Raw genomic sequence first — 20,043 nt, 5'->3', positions numbered from 1 at the left:
GAATTCTAACACCGAAAGCAACTTACTTTGTGTATTTTCTTCTTCCTCTTCCCTTCGTCCAGAGTGCACCACCATACCTCCCTGGAAACACTGAAGAAAACAGGGGGGCTCCTTTCCCTGCAGAACCTGGACCTTCAAATTGAAACAGGGGAAAACAGATCATGGAAACAATACTTGACTGTTTCAGGGAACCTGGACAACACCAATAGGACACACACAAGTCATCATCCCCACGGCCATCTGAAGGTAGGCGGTGTTAGAAGTGCAATGCATAGGCTTTCTTTCCAAGTATTTTCAAGTAGAGCTTTCCCTGTAATGTTAGACAGGGATGTTACTCTGCTGCCAGGTGTACCGCCTTTCACCACTCACACCCTTCAGATTCATGGACTCTGGCATTTTCATGACATTTTAGGTAGGGCTACGACGTGACTGATTTAAATGTGTTCAGCAAGGCCCACCCCTCAGCCATGAGGAGGAGGAGGAGTTGCTGACTCACTGCGGGGTGTCCTCCTGTCCCATGGTGCTGGCTCAGTCTTCAGTGCCCCTCAGGGCCATGCCCTCAAGGCTCAGCGGTTATTTAAGTGGGCCTAGTGGGAAGTCATTAGGTCTCTGGGAGTATGTCCTCGAAGGTGGTAGATTCACTCTGACACGCGTTTCTGCTGTGCCATCCCAGCTCCTCACAAGCCCCAAACCAACATGGCCGTCCAATTACAACAGCGAAGCCTGAGACACTCAGAGTGTCTGTCATAATGGCGGGAAGTCAGCATTGCCTCTTACTGGTCTCCTCTTGGTGACACGGCTCTCCCTGACTGCTCTGGTGTCCTCTCATAAGCAGCAAGTGGCACCACTTGCTCTCACCTTGGCAGACTCCATCCCTTACAGAAGGAATGTTCTTTGAGCCCGGGCATCCTCGGCATCTATCTGGGTCCCCAGAAAGGTAGAAAACTTTTGCACCGTAAGTTATAGCTCAGGTCTGCTGGGCATAGGCAAGCGCCGTTTTGTGGCTGTGTTTTATGTGTTTATGCTTATTTTCCACGTGTTGGACTGAAAAAATGAAATGCTTGAAGGAGAGAAATTAACCTCAAACTCCTAGTGTGTGATAAACACAGGGATAAAACATATTCCTTCATGGCCTTTCGAAAACAGGCAGCTGAAATCACCTACTAATGGGACCACGTTACCACGCCATTGTTGCTAAGGACCACGTTACCACACCATTGTTGCTAAGGTCTACTTCTGAAATATGATCTATCGTGGAAAATATTCATTCTGTCTTCCAATTATTTTTAGGGAACGTCACTAGTTCTGAGAACATTTCTCGTGCCCTCACCCCTCAGGTTCTGGTCAGTTCATCATCCATCTAAGATGGTATAAACACTTGCCGACAACGTCACACTTCCCCCAAACTCCAGAGCCAGTTCCTACCTATTAGCACTAATGGATGAGACATAGGGTATGGACGAGTCAAACTTTAAAAGACACCTTTGGGGCCGTGCTAGGGATGTAGCTCAGGAGGTTTAAACCCCTGCCTAGTACAAACAATGCCCTGACCTCCCCCCACCAAAAATAAAACATAACAGAAGAATGGCTTATGAGTCTTAAAGCCCTTGTATTCAGATAGTAGTGCCTGCCAGGCTCCATGTAGGCTCAGAGTTCACGAGCCCGAAACTGGAATCTCTTCCTTGGTCATTGGGAAAAATAGTAATAAAAAAGCCAACAAAATGGCAGTGTGATTTTAAGCTGTGGAAACCCAGGAAGCAGGTAAAGGGGCTGAGTAAAGGGAGAGGGAGAGGGGCTTGCATAACAGAAGGTGATGTTTAAGCAGAAACTTGGTTGTTAAGGTTCTCAGGCCTAAACTGTTCCCCAGCATGGCCGCACCACCCAAGGGAAGCCCGTGAATGCTTGTCAGCTTTGGGTCTGCGCCCTCTGGAAAGTGGGGGTGTGTGTCTTTGTTTTTAGGATTAGGAGGAGGCCTCTCAGAACAGCGGCCCTTGCAATTGACTGTATTCAGCGCCTGATACCCACTTCATGGAAGATGGAGCTGCAGAAGGGTGGGATGAAGTGTGGTGTGGGTAGGGTTCAGAGTCTGCAGAAGAACCAGGGCTCCGTGCTCTAACAGAGTCTGTCCTCGGGGGCCAGGTCTGCAATGCCCCCCAGAGCTTACCTGGGCCCCCCTCTCTTCATCCAGCTCCACCGTCATCAGAGCTGACGTCCCCTTCTCACTCACGGTCGAGTGCCGGCCTTGCCAGAAGAAGTAGACACACTTCTCTTTGCCGGCCACTCTCACTGGATGCTCGCCCTTCTGTCGGCTTCCCACTGTGGAGATCAATGGCAGAGAGGTGAGCTGGGGCACCAGAGGGGCGGCAAAGAAATGTCTGGCCGTCTTCCCAGAGTCTCTGAGGGCCAGATATTAAGAAAAACAAAAAGGTGGCGGAGCCAAAACGGCTACCATCTTTTTCTCAGCTGACTGAAGTGTCTTCTGGGAACCCAGACAGAGGCAAACTCCCTCTGACCCCCAGTGTGGCCTGGAGGCATGGAGACAGAGAGCAGGACCAGACACACAGACACACTTTCCTACATTCTGCCACTCTTGGCAGAGGATCGGCTGAAGAAGGAGTGACGCCTGCAAATGCTGGAGGAGCTTCAAGAGCAAAGGGAACAGCACAGCCTGCTAAAACAGAATGGTGGAGCCTGTCCTTCCACCTCTCGTGTCCCAGCAGGGCTGGCGTGTGGGGGGAGCCATCTCTGCCCTGATGTATCCTGTCACCACAGCTCAGAGCAGCACAGCTCATGGTCATAAACTGGAATTTCCAAAGCTGAGAGCCAAAATGAACCTTTTCTCTTTACAAAGTGATTGCTTCAGAAGTCTTGTTATAGTAACAGAAAACTGACTTACAAAGGGTCAGTAATGGAAGAATGCAGCTGCAGGCAACACAAACATATTTAAAAATTAACACTCAAGCTGAGAGTGGAGGGCACATCTGTAATGTCAGGGCTGGTGTGTGTGTGTGTGTGTGTTTGTGTATGTGTACTGGTAGATCCTCGAAAGCTCCTTGGCCAGCCAGTGTAGCTGGTCTAGGAGCTCCAGGGTCAGTTAGGGACCTTGTCTCAGAAACCAGGGTGGGAGTGATCAAGAGTGATTAAGGAATGAATACACTCTCTCACACAGACAAATGTGTGTGTGCTCACCACACAGACACACTCACAAGAACACATACACACACTGCCTCAAATATGTAAAATGTACACACTTAATAGTCAAAATAAAAACAAATATTGATAACCAGGGGATTTCAATGAGGCATGTTAGTACATGCCCGTAGTCTGGGCTGCCAGAGCCTGGGGAAGAATGGCTGTGGGATGGAGACCCTGTCTCAAAACAACAAAGCCAAAAAAGGTGGTGTAAGGAGCTCCCACTAGGTCTGCCATTACCACAGTTCCACTCTAATCTTGTTGATAAAATTATTATTTTGAGATCTGAAGGTGAGAAGAAAGCCCCCTTAAGTCATGAAGAGGTCAACTCATCTTTATCTGATTTTGGGCCCTTTGCTTAGCAAAATACTCCCAAGTATTTAAAGTGATTCTATTAATTCCTCACACTATTTGCCTAAGCCTGGACTTCGGTACCATCTACTATGGCTCTGAACTGATCGTGTTTGCATAGTCTTGAGTGGGCAAAGTGTAACTGAACCATCCGTGATCATTTATAGACACCCATAGCTAATTTAGACAGCATTAAAACCTTTGTCCAGTGTGATAGAAGGCCATTCTGTTCTCCGGGTTACTGGAGAAAGCTATGTTAAAACCTATCATGACAGTTTATACACTCCTGGGTCTTAAATCTGTATAAATATAATTCACATGTCAGGAAACTTCACCCTACCATTCTGAAGCAGACCTCAGTGTATATGCCTACAGTACACTCTATTTCCTAAAGGACATTTTGGCTAATGTCCTATCAGTTTCTTCAGAATACCCAAACTTAGTCCTACACAGATGAACTTCATTGCTAATACATTTGTTTTTAACTTAGTAATATGAAGGTCTCTAGTAATCCACCAGACTGTAGTCATTACCCAGAGCCCTGACACAGCACACCGCTAGAGAACTGTCGAGATTAAGTCTGTTTCTGGGCTGTGTAGACAGCTCAGCTGAGGGGCCTGAACTCCATCCTTAGAACCCGCGCTAAGGAAAAGCAAAGCTATGCTCAGGAGAGATGCAGACAGGTGGATTCTCGGAGCCCGCTGGCCAGCCAGTCCCACCCACTTGGTAAGCTCTGGGGCAGTGAGGGGTGGAGGGTGCTGAGGACAGCAGGTGAGGCTGCCTCTGGCCTCCTCACAGCTATGCACATGTACACACACACATCCAAACAAACACACACACACACACACACACACACACACACACACACACACACACACATTGCCTGGAAGCCTGGAAGGACAGGTCAAGCTATCAAGTCCTGGAGACCCCATTTCTGGTTCTGCTTGTTTAAGAGGCTCCAGAAGTCTAGAGTGCACTGGGTCCAACCCTGACTCAGTCCTGCAGAATCCCACATCCCACACCAGGGTCAGATTCAACCCTGTTCTGTGGGGTGAACAGCACAGTGGGGTTGTGTCATAGTTGGCTCTAAAGAGGCCAGGACAGACTTTAGCCTGTGGCTTTGGTTTCTCTGGCCATGGGACTGTAGGTGGCCCTGTTCTTCATTTGAGAAATCCAGATAATAATAGCCACTGTGAGGGGCAGGGAAAGACCCCCAGCATCTTGCCTAAGCAGGTGTCTGTGGGGAGTGCCACAGAGTGGAACCTAGCACTGCCCACCATACAACCATGAACCTTCACAGCCGCCTTACCCAACAATCATGTATTGGCTGCCCAGGTTGGCTTCCTCACTGGCGGCAGGCCCCAGGTCGTGAGAATCAGCCCCCACACGACATGACATCCTGTTGCTCTCCCTGGGCTTGGTTTACTCTCCTTCCTGCCATACACTTCCTGGAGGGGCTGGTAAACAGCCCTTCAGACAGCAGCCTGCACAGTGCAGGTGGTCATGAAGGAAGGCCACTGGTGGCAGACTATCTCCCAGACATCAGGGAAGAACCCAGAAGTTCTTAGTCACATGGTCCTGTGCTCAGCTGGATCTAGGTTCCCAGGAGCTGGAGGAAGCTAGAAATCTCTTGGGAAGTGAATCTTGAAGTCACAGAGCTGTGATGTAAGGCTTCTAATAGAAGGACAGAGCACTGTGGACAATGATTGTTTCTTGGCAAAGAAGAAGGATTAAGCTCCAAGCTCACAATCCTACACACACACTAACACACACCCAGTGGTCTCTAGTATGAGGTGTCCGGTTGAACACTTTGCTGCAGTATTTCAACAACAGGAGCCGGAAAGACTCTAGTAGAGCATGCGGAACACACCTGTACACCTCAGTACATAGGAGGCTGAGGCAGGAAGGGAGACTGAGTCAGCCTGGGCTACATAGTGAGATCCTGCCTTAAAAATCAAACCAGCCAAGTGGTGGTGGCACATTCCTTTAATCCCAGCACTTGGGAGGCAGAGGCAGAGCTCTGTGAGTTTGAGACCAGCCTGGTCTACAGGGTGAGTTCCAGGACAGCCAAGCCTACACAGAGAAACCCTGTCTCTCAAAACCAAAACCAAACAAACAAAAATAAAACAAACAAACAAAAAAAAAACAAAAAAAACCAAGGCAAGCCAAAAAAAAATCAAACCTCATAAATAAATAATCTAAAAATGAATCCAATTAATATTTATTATTCTAGATCCATAGAACAGAGTTAGTGCTCTTAGTTTCAGAGGAGGGAGGAAGAGAGAGAGAGAGAGACAGACAGACAGACAGAGACAGACAGACAGAGAGAGACAGAGAGAATGAACGAATAACATATGCCAAGAGGTCAGAGGCAGAGAGTGGTATCTTTCTGTCATTATCTACAGTACCTCTAGAGACAGGTCTCTCAATGAGCCCAGAGTTCACACACTGTGCTGGGGGGGGTCTATCTGTTTCTGCCTCCCCAGAGGGAGGATACAGTTACAGCCACCATGCCCAGCTTTAACGTGGATGCTGGGGATCCAAACTCTGACTCTCATTCTTGTGTGATGGGAACTTTACCCACTGAGCTATCTCTGCAGCCTCAAGAGATGTGGGATTTCCCTCTGTAGGCTGTGAATATGTTTTATTGCCATTGGTTAATGAAGAAGTTGTTTTGGCCTATGTGAGGGCAGAATAGAGGTAGGTGGGAAAACTAAATTGAATACAGGGAGGATGAAGGTGGAGTCAGGCAGACGCCATGTAGCTGCTGAGGGAGAAGGACGCCAGAACCTCACCAGAAAACCATGAGCTTCATGGGAAAATATAAAAATAATAGAAATGGGTTAATTGAAGATATAAGAGCTAGGTAGGAATACGCCTAAGCCATTGGCCAAGAAGTTTTTTTAATTAATAAAGCTTCTGTGTGGTTATTCGGGTCTGGGTGGCAGGGAAATGAAAATACAGTCTCAGTTTACATCAAAAAGCTTCTTTGTTTGTTTGTTTTTTTCAAGACAGGGTTTCTCTGTGGCTTTGGAGCCTGTCCAAACTAGCTCTTGTAGACCAGGCTGGGCTCGAACTCACAAGAGGTCTGCCCGCCTCTGCCTCCTGAGTGCTGGGGTTAAAGGCGTTTCCACCGCAGTCTCCAACAGCTTATTTTTGTTGGGGCTAAAATCCAGAACCTTGCCTATGCTAAGGAAAATGTTCCACCACTAAGCTGCACCCCTGCACCTCTACTTAAACAACAAACAACAAAAGCAAGTCTTTGGCTGTGCATTCACTACCAAGCTGACGCACCATTTAGCTTCAGTTTAAAGCACTTGCATGTGCCACACTCATTGACTTCTTCAAACAGCACACAGGCCACATGTCAAGACCATGTGGAAGCCAATCATGACCTTCCCAGAAGCCTTTTTAAGGGCAGCACAAGAGTGAGGAGCAGGCATGCATTAGCGTGTGTTTGTTTCTGGATGTGAGCATCTGTGCCCTGGCCCTCCAGGCTGCCAGGAATCCCACTGTCTTTCTTTCCGGGTTCTTATCCCCACACGGTTAGATTGCCTCGGGGCTCTGGAGCAGCCCAAGCACCCAGTGTGATGCAGGGCACCCTGCTCCGGGGGTTGCCCTCCCAGGGTTTCCGAACAGAGATGGCGAATGCTCACTGACCTGCTGTGCTTGCCATGTACTTCCACTTGACCACATAGGCATCCCCCTCATGGAACTGCCCGATGCTCTGCCTGGGGAGCCGGCTGTAGTCGAATTCCAGGATATGCCACACATCTACAGAGACGGTGGCAATCTCAATCTGTCTCCTGTCATCTCCTTCCACCAGGCCATAGCCGCGGCCAACATTCACCCCGTCCAGGATGGTGCTGGCTGCCATCTGGGGCATTGCCACCATCCGTGTCACATCATAGGGCTTGGTGTCAGCCCTAGGATCATCCTGCAAGAGAACATACATGCTCAGTTGTCCCCTTGCTGCAGACATCTTTTGCTACACCCCATCAGTTTTGGTTGCTTTTATCTTTTCTCTTTTTGTGGTGCTGGGGCAGAACCCAGGGCTTGGTTGCCAACCAGGCAATTGTGCTAGCATAGGACTACATCCCCAGCCCCATTTTAGCTGTTGATGGGACGGGGCAGAAATACAGCTTTCATGGCATCTCAGGGTGTCTGACCGCACAAAGGAGAAGGCTATGTTCAGAGGAAAGAATGGGGGTCCTGCATACCCATTGCCACTAAGTGAAGCTGAGACTGGAGTCAGAAATCACTCTGTGGCATCTCTAGTGTACCCCAGAAGGCTTTAGGACATCACAGTCATTTCTGCTGGTCTCCACATAGGGCTTGATCACTGTACCTTCTGCTGGACAACTTCCCCGGAATTCTTCTCTGTGGGTCTCTTCAGTTCTGTCCAGTCAAGGAATTTCTCTTTGAACAGAATAGTTTCGTTGTGCTCCGTAACTCTCCCAAATATGGCCCAGTCAGGTCGTCCTTGCCCTTTCCTGCAGGGTGGGAGCAGGTAAGAAAAGAGCCCAGATCCAGCCATGCCAGCTGTTGGGACAACCACAACATTGCAAGTGGCTGTATCCCAGGCTCGCACCCCTCACTAAGTTTCAGAGAATAGCTGAGTATATTCTGTAAACTTTTCTCTGCCAGCTTGTTGGGATTACTGTAGAACAGGCTCAGCCTCTGCTTTGAAAATCTGTCTTACATGCCGCGAGATGGAGCAGGAGACACAGTAGCTTGTGGTGAAGGGCATGACCCTGGGAGCAGGGCCTTGGCCCCTTATCTACTCCCTCTTGTGATTAACATGCTGGTCAGGGCTCAGTCATTTCAATGCAGCAGATGTCAGCCGCTTGAGTGTTAAAAGGGGCTGGGTGCACAATCTTGGCTGCACCTTAGTGTGCCCTGGGAGATTTAAGACAGTTGTTCTCAACCTGTGGGTGGAGACCTTTTGGGGGTCAAGCAACCGTTTCACAGGGTCACCTAAGAACATCAGAAAGCAGATATGTACATTCCAATTCATAACGGTTGCAAAATTACAGTTACGAAATAGCAAAAAAATAAATTTAAGGCTGGGGATCACCACAACATGAGTTACTGTACTAAAAGGGTCGCAGCATTAAGAAGGTTGAGCACCACTGCTTTAAGACATGTTAGAATATAAGTCACCCTGTTCCAGCTGCAGTCCCCTGGCCTGGGCCTGGCAGACACAGGTTTTCAAAGCTCCTCCAAAGATTCTGTGGCACAAACAGCAGAAGCCACTGGGCAGGGGCTCCTTGGCCCATGCAGCCACATTTGAGTACTAACTGGCCATGATGTAGCATCTATGCTCCAGTATTATCCTAGCGTATCAAATATGCACTCTAGGTTTTGTTTCAGTTCCTATGGTATTAATGAGAATTTGCTTAAAGATTTATTTTTTCAATGCATAGCTATAATACTTAATTTTTGTGGTTTTCTTGCCTTTTTTCCAGACAGGGTCTTTCTCACTCTGTACCTCAGCTTGGCCTGGGAGTCACATAGCCCAGGATAACCTTAATCCTCCGAGTGGTCCTTGTGCTTCAGTTCTCTGAGTGCTGGGATTGCAGGTCTGGCTTTTAAATATTGAAATCAAATATTCGCAAACCAGTTACTGGACTGTAAAGAGAGAAACTGTGCAGGGATCTCGAAGTGCAATGCCCTGTGTGGTTCCACGCTGTGCGTGTTCCTTATTACAGGCACACAGTTTTAGAGGATTTTGGAGGATCTGGGAGTGAAAAATCATTGATGCAGGAATGCTTTTCTTTAAATTCACAATCATTTTTTTTAGAGTTTCTGCCTGCTCTGCTTTCCTCAAGTAGTTTTTAAAAGTCAGTACATGGTAGTGAATGCTAAAATCACAACCATTCTTTAAAATCAGTATCCTCTTTCCTTCCACCCCAGAAGATATAAGACAGCAGAGGACAAAGTGTCCAGGGCTCAGGGTAGGAAGAGGAAACCTGGGAAGTTCTTAATTGTCACAACAGCACCTGAGACACTGGGGTGTGTGGGGGGGTCCTTCCTAAAGCCACAACCCCCATATTCTACCAGTCATGTGACAGCTAAGGTGTCTGGAGATGATGGAGGCCTGAGAGAAGAGCAGGCCTGCGCAGCAGCGGCACCTGGGAATGAGCGGGTTGCACTCGCCAGGGTCCAGCGGGTTGATGTCACAGTTCTCGTAGTCAAAGGTTCCGTTCCACAAGTGCTTGGCCAGCTGGAATGCTATTTTCCGTTGTGCTAACGTGACTTCCTTCCCATGCCACACGTAAACTTCACTTCCAAAGTCAAACACCAGGACCTGGAGACAGCACAAACGGATATGTGGACTTCATGGGTGATCTCCGGACTCGGGCCCTGTTGATGACTTCACACTTTTTTTTTTTTTTTTTTTTGGTTTTTCGAGACAGGGTTTCTCTGTGGTTTTGGAGCCTGTTGTGGAACTAGCTCTTATAGACCAGGCTGGTCTCGAACTCACAGAGATCCGCCTGCCTCTGCCTCCCGAGTGCTGGGATTAAAGGCATGCGCCACCACCGCCCGGCGACTTCACACTTCTTAACACTCGCACCTCCCAAAGCTTTAAATCAAGAATTATGGAAGTATTCCCCTGTCTTTGTTCCTTCCTCTCTTCCTTGCTTCTCCTTTCTTCCCTCCTCCTCTCCCTCCCTTTCTCATTCATTCATTCATTCATTCACACACGCGGCAGGTGCTGAGGAGTCATCTCTCCTGTGTGCGGTTCTAAGATCCCTGGGGCAGAGGTCAATACCATTCTTCTTTTTCTTTAAAATTGTTTTTATTGAGCTCTACATTTTTCTCTGCTCCCCTCCCTTTCTCTCCCCTCCCCTTTTATCCTCTCTCATGGTCCCCATGCTCCCAATTTACTCAGGAGATCTTGTCTTTTGCTAATTCCCATGTACATTAGATCCCTATGTCTCTCAGGGTCCTCATTGTTGTCTAGGTTCTCTGGGATTGTAAATTGTAGGTTGGTTTTCTTTGCTTTATGTCTAGAAGCCACTTATGAGTGAGTAGCTATGATAATAGGGGCTTATCCCTAAGTGTCTGTGGCATGAACTATTGGAATGCTCCTTCTTTTTCCTTTTTCCTTGCCTTCATTTCTAGCACCCTAGACAGTGCTTTAACTCATTTCATTTTCTTCCTAAGACTATTGCTCATTATTTTTTTTTGCTGTGACTTTTGTGCCCATTTCCATGTCCCTATACATCATACCCTCAGTCTAGCTTTGGATGGCGTTTTCCTCTTTTATTATTAAATACACTGCTACATGTTTGAGGCTATCTATGTGTGCGGTGGGACGCTCTGGGATGCAGACAGCGAGCACAGTGGCTGCAGCAGTGCAGGAGCTAACACAGCCATCACCGTCTGCTGCGCACTTCTGCTCTCTGTTGCCTCAGTGGTAAGAACAGTGAAAATCTCCGCATTTTGCAGGGGTCTCCGGCAGCAACATTGACTGACGGTAGCTGCACACTGTGTAACAGACACCTAGATACACTCTGCTTCTTACACTTGCTGCTTCTGCCCTTCGACCTGCCTCCCTTGGTGCTTTCAGCCCCCACCCCCACCTCGGCAGCTTCTGCTTTCTTTTCTGTCTCTATATAATTGACTTTGTCCCCTTCTCCATTTCTGGGGACGATTCCACATATGGTGAGATCACACAATATTTCAATATTTCTCTCTCCATTCACGACTTATTTCACTCATCTTGTAGCTCTAGGAGTTACATTGTTTGCATTTACTAACAGTTTAAAAATTACATTTATTTTGTGTATGTGTAAGGAATGTAAGTGAACAAGCTCTCTAATCAAAATACAGAGTGGCTGGAAGGGTCAAGAAAAGAAAACATGGGAAAGAATCTGTGGCTCAATGGGGAAAAGCACATACCGCTCTTCCAGAGGACCCAGGTTTAATTCCTAGTACCCACGTGGTGGCTCACAGTGGTCTGTGACTCCAAGGCCAGAAGATCTGATGCCCTCTCCTGGCCTCTGGGGCACTGCATTCATGTGGTATACAGGCACTAATTTCAGGTAACACACCCATACAAATAAACAGAAAATTAAAAAAAAATCCTGTGATGTTTGAAAAGAACATTGCTATGTATTTGTTTGCATGTTTGCTGTGAGTTCATGTGCACACACAGGAAGCTAATTCAAGGGAGTTGGTTTTTCTGCCCACCATGTTGGACCTGGAAACTGAACGAGTCTTCAGGCCTGGCAGTGAGAGCCTTTTCTCACTGATTCACTGTGCCTGCACTGAATTCTTTGAAATATATTTCTACCTAGTGGAGTTTAAGGGCATTGTGTATCTTCCCCTTTCCTCTCAGCCATTAGAATACTTAATGATGCTGGAAATAAGTCTATTTAATAAATACTTATTGTGGGGCATGAAAAATCTGTAAATTATATTAACTATATGTAAATTATATGCAATTACATGTACTCATACTAATTATTCCTGAAACTTTAGGACTAACTAAATTTTACTTTCATCTTTATATATTTCGAGACATGGGGATAGTATTTATGTTTTATATAAATTATAAACGCCTTCAATGATTCCTGACATTTCTGAAAAATCCTCTGAACTTTGTTAGTGTTGTAGATAGCAGTCATGGTTTGAAACAGCACCTAAGTGTCCCTTAGCAAATGCCGTGTGTGACAGTCAGCATGGGAGCGGCCCCAGCAGCGCTGTGTCCCTGAGCTGGTACCTCTTTGGACTGCAGAAGGGAGCACTTGGGAATCTTCCCCCAGTAGTCATCATCAGGGACGAGTTTGTCGTCTGTCAGGCGGTAGACACAGTTCGTCTCTATGATGGCTGTCTCGTACAGTTCATCTTCCTTTGGGTCTCCGGCAGCTTCGGGATAAGTCAGGACATTAGAAAGTGGTTGACTTAAAGGACCAGTTAAAGGAGGGGGCCAGGAGAAAGGATGCTCAAGCCTCCTCCCTCTGAAATATAGCAAGCTCTTACACTGGTAACTGGTCTGGCCACCCAGGAGCTTCCAGAAGTCTTTGGCTGCATGAGTGTGTGTGTTAATGCCTTCCTCAATGGTCTGGATGTATGTAGCTCTACACCCAAGCTCCCTTTTTGTCTGAATTAATGTTGCAAGTTCAGATGCCTGAAAAAGAGAGGGACACAATGAGTTAGGAAGCAAAACTAGTGTGATCTGCACACAGGGATCCACACAGCCACCAGAGAATGAATGCATGGCAAAAGAGTCGGCCATAGGGTGGTGGGCGTTGGCTGTCTGAGCTGAGAAGTGGAGTTGTATGAGAAGGTGGGTCCAGTCTTTGGAGCGACAATGCTTAGTGTATTATATTAAACTGATAACTCTGGGCTTTGGACGCTGTCCCAGGACTGGGGCTTCCCCCATGGGGCACTCAGGAAAGCCACACTGCCACTACACAGATGTGTAGGCCACCCAGAAGTCAGCTCAGTCTCAGGGCTTTCAAACTTGAGGCAGGTCACAGACCTTTACTTTAGCACCTCGTAGAAGCTTCTTCAGAGATTCTAGCAAAGAAAACACTACCTGCCCCTTCCTGCCTGAATGAAACACAAGGTATCTGAGAGGCTTGCACAGATCAGCTAGTAGAACACCTCACTGTGTAAAGACACAGCATTAGAAGCATCTTATCATTTGGACACCTACCTTTGCCTTCTCGATGACATTTGAAAACTCTCCTACCCACAGGAAGCAGTACTGGGGAGAGAGCAGAAGGAAGCAGTCCCCACTGTTGAGTGACGAGGCTCGAGGCTCCACCAGCCTTGTCTGAACATGTCTTCTACCTGTGGACAAACCCCAGCATCCTTTTTCCATCATACAGACATGGATGACAGACACATCTCTTCTACAGACCTCCCATTCTAAAGACTATTCATCTGAAGTCTCGGACCAGCAGGACATGGAAATTAAGAAGGGCCACATGACAGCACCATCAGTTGATGTTGCTGGTGAGTGCTCGCCCAGAGTATCTGTGCTTCTTAGAAGTGGTCTCAGAGCCTTGGCTTTTAGCATGTCTGTGGATGTAGTGAGCTCCTCCCACCTCAGGAGAGTGGTAGGGAGGACACCCTGCTCTCTCTTTCACATTCGTGCTGCCTTTTCTCCACACAGCCTATTTCCTGCACTGTAATCTGGCCGTGCAGCAGGGTAAGGCATGGCTCCTCACAGGATCTGCTTCCACGCTGTAACTCCCAGAGCACTCAGGGATCACTTAGGAGGGAGGCACGGCCTTGCGTCACTTCCACCCCCACTTCTAAGTGATTGACCAAGTTGGAGCACTCTATGGTTCCACGCCAGGTATAATTGCACATCAGAGCCCCTCACCTGTTGTATGTGTGTGTTGTGTACACACGCGTGTGTGCCCATGCACAGATGTGTATGTTGTATGCACACGTGTGTGAAGGTGTGTGCACAGGTATGTGTACCCATGCATGGATATGTGGTGATCAGAGGAAGGCTTGAATCATTTTCTTCCCTTGAGACAGAACCCGACCTTGCCATTTTACCTAGACTGGCTGGCCAGTGAGCTTCGGGGATCTGCCTGTCTCTGCCCCACAATACTCAGGTTTCAGGCACATACACCCGTGCTGGATTTTTATGTGGGTGTCAGGGATTCAAGCATGGGTTCTTGTGCTTATGAAAGAATCAGTCTTACCCAGTGAAACATCTCCCTACCCTTCACTCATCTTTTAAATACATTGAGAAGGAAATGACTTTGCAGAAAACACTCCAGAATCTTTGGCAGAGGCAGACACAATTCCAAGAGGTCACCTCTAGGAGTGAAGCTGCCCTCCCTCCTACTGCTCTTCCAAGTCTCATGTGTTGTAGACAAACAGGACAGGAGACTGGAACCTGGGGACGGGTGAGGCCCGGTCATTCCCGAATTCCCTCGATTCCTTCCCCAGGGATGTGCTTCCTTACTCTGGTTTTCATGGATCATGACTTATCCTAGTAGGGAGAGCAGGGGAGGGTGTGCAGACCCATGCTGCAGACTTCAGACACATCTGGTCCAGTGCATGGCAGTGCTAGAGTAAGGGCTACCGGGGCGGAAGCAGAAGCAGAAGCAGAAGCTGAGACTCTGAAGGGTAAAGAACTGGGTCCAGCTCTGGGTCTCCCCGCAGCAGCTCCTGTGTCCACATTCACAGACTCCAGAGCTCCAGCGGCTGTGTGGAGTCTGTGATGTCACAGTGAGGGATGCAGCCAGGAGTCCCACCGTGACCAGTCAGAAGCACAGGCTGCCACAGCTCCTTTAGACCACTAGGAAGAATACCTTTAATCTGCAACAGCATGAGCTTCTTGTAGGGCACGGCGCTGTTGTTGGAGTTCTGCTCCATCAGGTTGACGCTCCGCAGGCTGATGCTACTGAAGTTCTCCCTGCTGGCCAGGCCTGCCAGCGTCACTTCTGAGAAGTTGGAATTGGCCGACACTGTGAAGAAAGGTGCGGGAGGAGGCTCAGCGGAGCCAAGGCTCACGACATAGGTGACTAAACTCACAGGACTCAGGCTGAGGAGCTGTGCCGTTCCAAGCTTAATTACTGTGTATAGAGTTAAATGCAGAGGTCCTGCAGTTGCTTGGAGTTAAGTTAGATGGGCTGGGGGGGGTGACTTGGAATAGACTCTGGAATAGAGAGTGAGGTTGGTCTCTGACTGTACATGACCTGGAGCTACACACCTCTGTTTTAAACTGGCCCATAATGTGGGTTCCACTACTGTCAAACAGTGATTTTCATGGCAGTAATAGCATCTACCATCTTGATATTTGAATACTTTTTGTTATAATTTTTATTTTCCTTTTCCTGTATCATTCATAAACCAATTTGTCAAAGTTTTTTTTTTCATTGAAAGAGTGTTTAGTGGTGGTGCACTTGCAACTTCAGCACTAGAGGAGACTACCAAGTACCAGTCTAGTCTGAACTACATGTCAGACCATAGCTTCCAAAGAAAGGAAGGTGGGAAGAAGGAAAGATGAAAGAAAGGAAAGGAGGGAGGGATGGAGGGAGAAAGGAAGGACGGATGGAAGGGAAGGAGGGAGGGAGGGAGGGAGGGAGGGAGGGAGGGAGAAAGAATGGAAGGACGGATGGAAGGGGGAGGGATGAAGGGAGAAAGGAAGGAAAGATGGAAGGAAGGGAGGGTGGGAGAAAGGAAGGAAGAAGAAGGGTAGAGGAGGAGAGAGGCGGAGAATTTAGATGAACTAGTTCTCTTTGCATCCCTACTAGTTGATTAAGAAAAGCTTTTCAAAAGGCCAGGGCCGCCCGATATACCAAACAGCATCAGTGTTCTGTACTCAGTGTTAGGTCCTAGTTGAAATCACTGGCTGACTTTTGACTCAGTAGTAACATTTTTAAAACAATGAGCTGAGAAGGCATAAAGGTTTACTGACACAATTTTCACATATCTCTCCACAACCTCCTCTTCTATGGGCCTCAGGTTTGGCTTTTGCTGCTTTTGATCCACACTGAAAACCCCGCATCTTATGACTAAAGCCAGGTCTGAGGGCAGAGAGCCTCAAGGTACTGTGCAACTGATCACGTTAATTTCAAAATAATGACATCATCCCTACAGGCTGTCACCTTTGTACCCGTGAAGACTTGGTGAAAGATGCCTACCAGGGAGAATCAGTCCCAGCATCTCTAAGGGGTTAGGAATTCTGAGCACTGTTGGCAGAACTGGATGGAGTGAGTCTACATCTGGTGTTTAGCTGGGTAGGTTCTGTTCCATGTCACTAAGTTGGCCTCCTGCAGGTGACAAGTGCTGTGACACCTGTCAACAGCAGCTGATGCTTTCTGAAAGTACTGGTTTAAAATGCTGGGGTGAGGAAAGAAGGGAACTAGACATCCACACGAGATCTCCTAAGACACTCTTGAGTAAGATTAAGTGGAGACAGAGGCAGCTGACCTGAGGTCATGGGAGCTAGACTGACAATTGGGGGTCCCTGAGACCTAACTAGGCTTTCTGCATGTGGGTGACAGTTGTGTAGCTTGGTCTGTTTGAGGGGCCCATGGTAGTAGGGCTAGGATCTATCCTTGGTGCATGAGCTGCCTTTTTGAAACACATCGTCTATGATGGGATGCCTTGCTTGACCTTGATGCAGTGGGGAGGGGCTTGGTCCTGCATCAACTTAATGTGCCAGGCTGTGTTGACTCTCCATGGGAGGCCTTATCCTTTCTGAGGAATGGATGGGGGTGGTTTGGTAGAAGGTAGGGGCAGTGGGAGGAGGGGAAGGAGGGGGAACTGTGGTTGGTATGTAAAATGAATAGAAAAATTTAAAATAGAAGGATGAGAGGAAGGGGAGGGGGAAGAAGAGGAGGAAGAGGAAGAGGAAGAGGAAGAAGAAGAAGAAGAAGAAGAAGAAGAAGAAGAAGAAGAAGAAGAAGAAGAAGAAGAAGAAGAAGAAGAAGAAGACAGTAGTAGTAGTAATAAATAAGAGTAAATGGAGAGAGAATTGCTGTGCTTGGGTTTTCCAGAGCAGAATTCCAAATCCAGAAACAGACGACTCCTATCAGCAAAACAGCATCATTTAAACAGCACTTTAGTGAGAAACCTTTAAACTCTGGGCAAGCATACACGTGTATGTGTGAATTCACTTTTGCTAATGGATGCTCCCAGGCCCCACAAGGCAGATAAAGAGGACATAACAGGTAGGCAGTACTGAGGGACCCGAAGAAGCAGGCTCCTCCCACTCACTCTTCTCCACTTTCATCCGCTTGGACTCCATGAAGGCAACATTGAGTCTTTGCTCTGTGTATTCCTGGAGGAGATCATCTCTTGCTGCCAGCAATTTGAGAGGGTTCTTGGAAGCTTGGACTCGGCGCTTGGGCCTAACCGAGCGCTTATGCTCGGCCACGGAAGATGTCAACCTGTGGGCAAAGCAGATGAGGTTGGTGTCTTAGACCCGGGACAATACACTCTGCTACGTTTACTTCCTGATTTCGTCCCACTGCTCCTGCTGTGAGGTAGTCACATCCTGGAGGTAAAGGGAGATTTGAGCCTACTCTAGTTCTGGAAGCCTTGCCCACTTGTGCCTATGGTCTCTGTCTGGAGGGTTCCCAGTGTTATAGGACAGCTCATTCCACTGCTGGTTAGGGAGCCCAAGATTCTCTGTACATGCATGGCTACTGCTGCTGTCACCAGCAAGTTCTCAGAGACTCCCCAGATGGCCACTGTACCTCCATTGAATCCCCTTTGCCCCACATTAAATCGTTTTTTTTTTTTTCACACACAGCTTTTCTGTTCCCTCCACAGCTAGTATTAACTCAACCTACGAGCTCCCTGAGGAAATTAACCATACTTGTGAAGAATATATTGGAATAAAATAGGCCTTCAGAATCATGTCTTGTCCCTGAGACTGTCCCAAGACTGAGTTGACCAGCCTGGGGAGGTAGTGTGTCAATGATACGATCTTTCAACAGACTCCTGTGCTGTTGCAACTGTCAACTGTTTAGTTCTCTGCAGGAAGCATTCTTTGTACACAACTACTGTGCGTGTGAGCACAAGTACACAATTGTGTAAGTCATTACTTATCACAACTATATATACCACTTCAGCAATGACAGTTGGATGGGGAGAAGATGAACTGAATTGACATACCCAAAGCAGTACATCACATGAGGAGCAGTTTAGGGAAACCTCTACCATGAGTAAACACACCCGTGGGAGACACAGTCATTCTGGTAATCGTATAGGAAAGAGCAGAGCCATGCGGTGGGTGGCTGTGTGCAACTTGCTTACAACAAGTGCCCCTACTTCTGATAATATCATATGGGCTTCCTCTGGTGCCCATCTCCCCCCCCAAGGTTGGTAGACATCATCTGTTCCCTTGACTCCATGAATGACTTTAGGGATAGACTTGGGACCCAAACTGAAACAGTGAAGGCCAAACCTGAACTTTGAGAGTCTGCTGGGAAGTGAACCAGACTGCTGTGTTGACTGAGTAGCCTGGTCATTTGGTGCTTGAGGTGGACACCTCTTTCCCTACAGTTGCAGCTTGACCAAGAGAGAAGCTAGTGTATGGAAAGACACACCGTGCTGCTCTGGACACTCAGGGCACACCCGAGTTCTTCCCCAGTGGTTTTTTTTTTTTTTTCTGATCGCAATTCAACACATGTATTTTTCTGGCATATGGCACAGATGGAATCCTAACACATAATCACTTTCTATAGCATTTGGGTGTCTCCGAGAAAACCCATGAACATACTAATTTTATACATCACTGACAGCAAAGGAACCCTAGCTCCTAATTTGCTAAGCTGTTTTCATCCAAATATCCAGTTGTGAGTACGTTAGGGTGTCCAGTGGGACGTTGTGGGCATCTGCTAGGTTGCAATGCCATAAAACACCACAACGTGTGAGCGATGTGAAACCAGGCACACCTTTCAAGACTGCACAAATACCCAGGCACACACAGCAGGCGTGCAAGTGCAGCAGGGCGACCACGTGCGCTCTCTGCACCAAGGAGATGTGCACCTGACTCTAGAGCACATATGCATGGCGGAAGTGTCTGCTGACAGTTGAGGAGGCATGGGAAGGAAGTCAATCTCAAACTCACTTGGGGGCATACGGGTCAAAAATGACATCAAAGTCCTCGTCCAGATCCACAGGACTTCGAGGTATACTGTGATCCACGCTGCGGTAGAATTTGGCAAAGGTCTCATCATCATCCAACTTCATCACCTCCTTGACAGATTTCCCAGTGACCGTGAGAACCGTCTCCTGCATCCCGGCAACTATCAAAATGGAGCAAAGCCCCCATGAGCTTTAGAGAAACAATTTCTGTGACCCTTCTTTGCACTGTTGTAATGGTCTTTTCCCTCAGATTCCCAGAGTAGGGGAAAGTTCGCTCTCTGCCTGCTCCCGCCCCCTAGCTCCCAGCTTGCTCTGCTTCTCACATAAGGACCTCCCACCTCCCAGTGATGCTAGGTCAGGAAGCAGGCTGACTGTGCCTACACAAACACATGAGCATTTCTGAACCCGACCTCTCCTGGAGGGGAGCTAACCTCAGCCTTGTTCCATCTAAGGGTTCTGCAAACATTTCTGCTAAGGGCTGGGAAGCGTTTGACTGACCACACATGATGTCACTGTGTAGCTTGTGATGCCATCCCTCCATCCTACGGTTACAGCGTCAGTGTGACCATGAGAGGACAGAGCTGTGCTCCAATAAGAGCAGGTGGGACACTGGGGAGGTCACGGCACTGCCTGCTGGCTAGTTTATATTAGCTAATATAAAAGTCATTTAAAAGAAGAAAATATCAACAGAAAATGCCCCTACAAGATTGGCCTGTGGGACATTGTCTTGATTCGTGATTATGTGGGAGGCTCCAGCCCATAATGGGTGGTGCCGCCCCCAGGCAGGTGGTCCTGGGTGTTTAGAGGAAGCCATGAGAAGCATGACAGTAAGCAGCACCCCTCCGTGGCCCTTGCAGTCAGGTTCCAGTCCTGATGAGTTCTTGTTCTGACTTCCTTGGATGATAGACTACAAACAGT

General features: G+C 47.9%; 1 protein-coding gene across 11 annotated transcripts in view; it reads right to left on the bottom strand.

Annotated features, from left to right (window-relative positions):
* Positions 1-20,043, bottom strand: part of Svil (supervillin) — a 194,451-nt gene that overhangs the window by 11,269 nt on the left and 163,139 nt on the right. For all 11 annotated transcript variants that reach the window (XM_050152512.1, XM_050152510.1, XM_050152517.1 and 8 more), the window contains 11 exons: positions 19,109-19,286; positions 17,248-17,420; positions 14,835-14,990; positions 13,214-13,350; positions 12,535-12,682; positions 12,275-12,420; positions 9,678-9,853; positions 7,892-8,036; positions 7,204-7,480; positions 2,165-2,316; positions 27-132 (listed from right to left, as the gene is read on the bottom strand). In XM_050152512.1, coding sequence (XP_050008469.1) covers positions 27-132; positions 2,165-2,316; positions 7,204-7,480; positions 7,892-8,036; positions 9,678-9,853; positions 12,275-12,420; positions 12,535-12,682; positions 13,214-13,350; positions 14,835-14,990; positions 17,248-17,420; positions 19,109-19,286 — 1,794 coding nt within the window. The remainder of the gene's footprint in view (positions 1-26; positions 133-2,164; positions 2,317-7,203; positions 7,481-7,891; positions 8,037-9,677; positions 9,854-12,274; positions 12,421-12,534; positions 12,683-13,213; positions 13,351-14,834; positions 14,991-17,247; positions 17,421-19,108; positions 19,287-20,043) is intronic.

Source organism: Alexandromys fortis, unplaced genomic scaffold (assembly GCF_014885135.2).
Source record: "Alexandromys fortis isolate MF-2015 unplaced genomic scaffold, M_Fortis_MF-2015_v1.1 scaffold_54, whole genome shotgun sequence".
NCBI lineage: Eukaryota > Metazoa > Chordata > Mammalia > Rodentia > Cricetidae > Alexandromys > Alexandromys fortis.
This window is presented reverse-complemented; position numbering and strand designations above follow the sequence as displayed.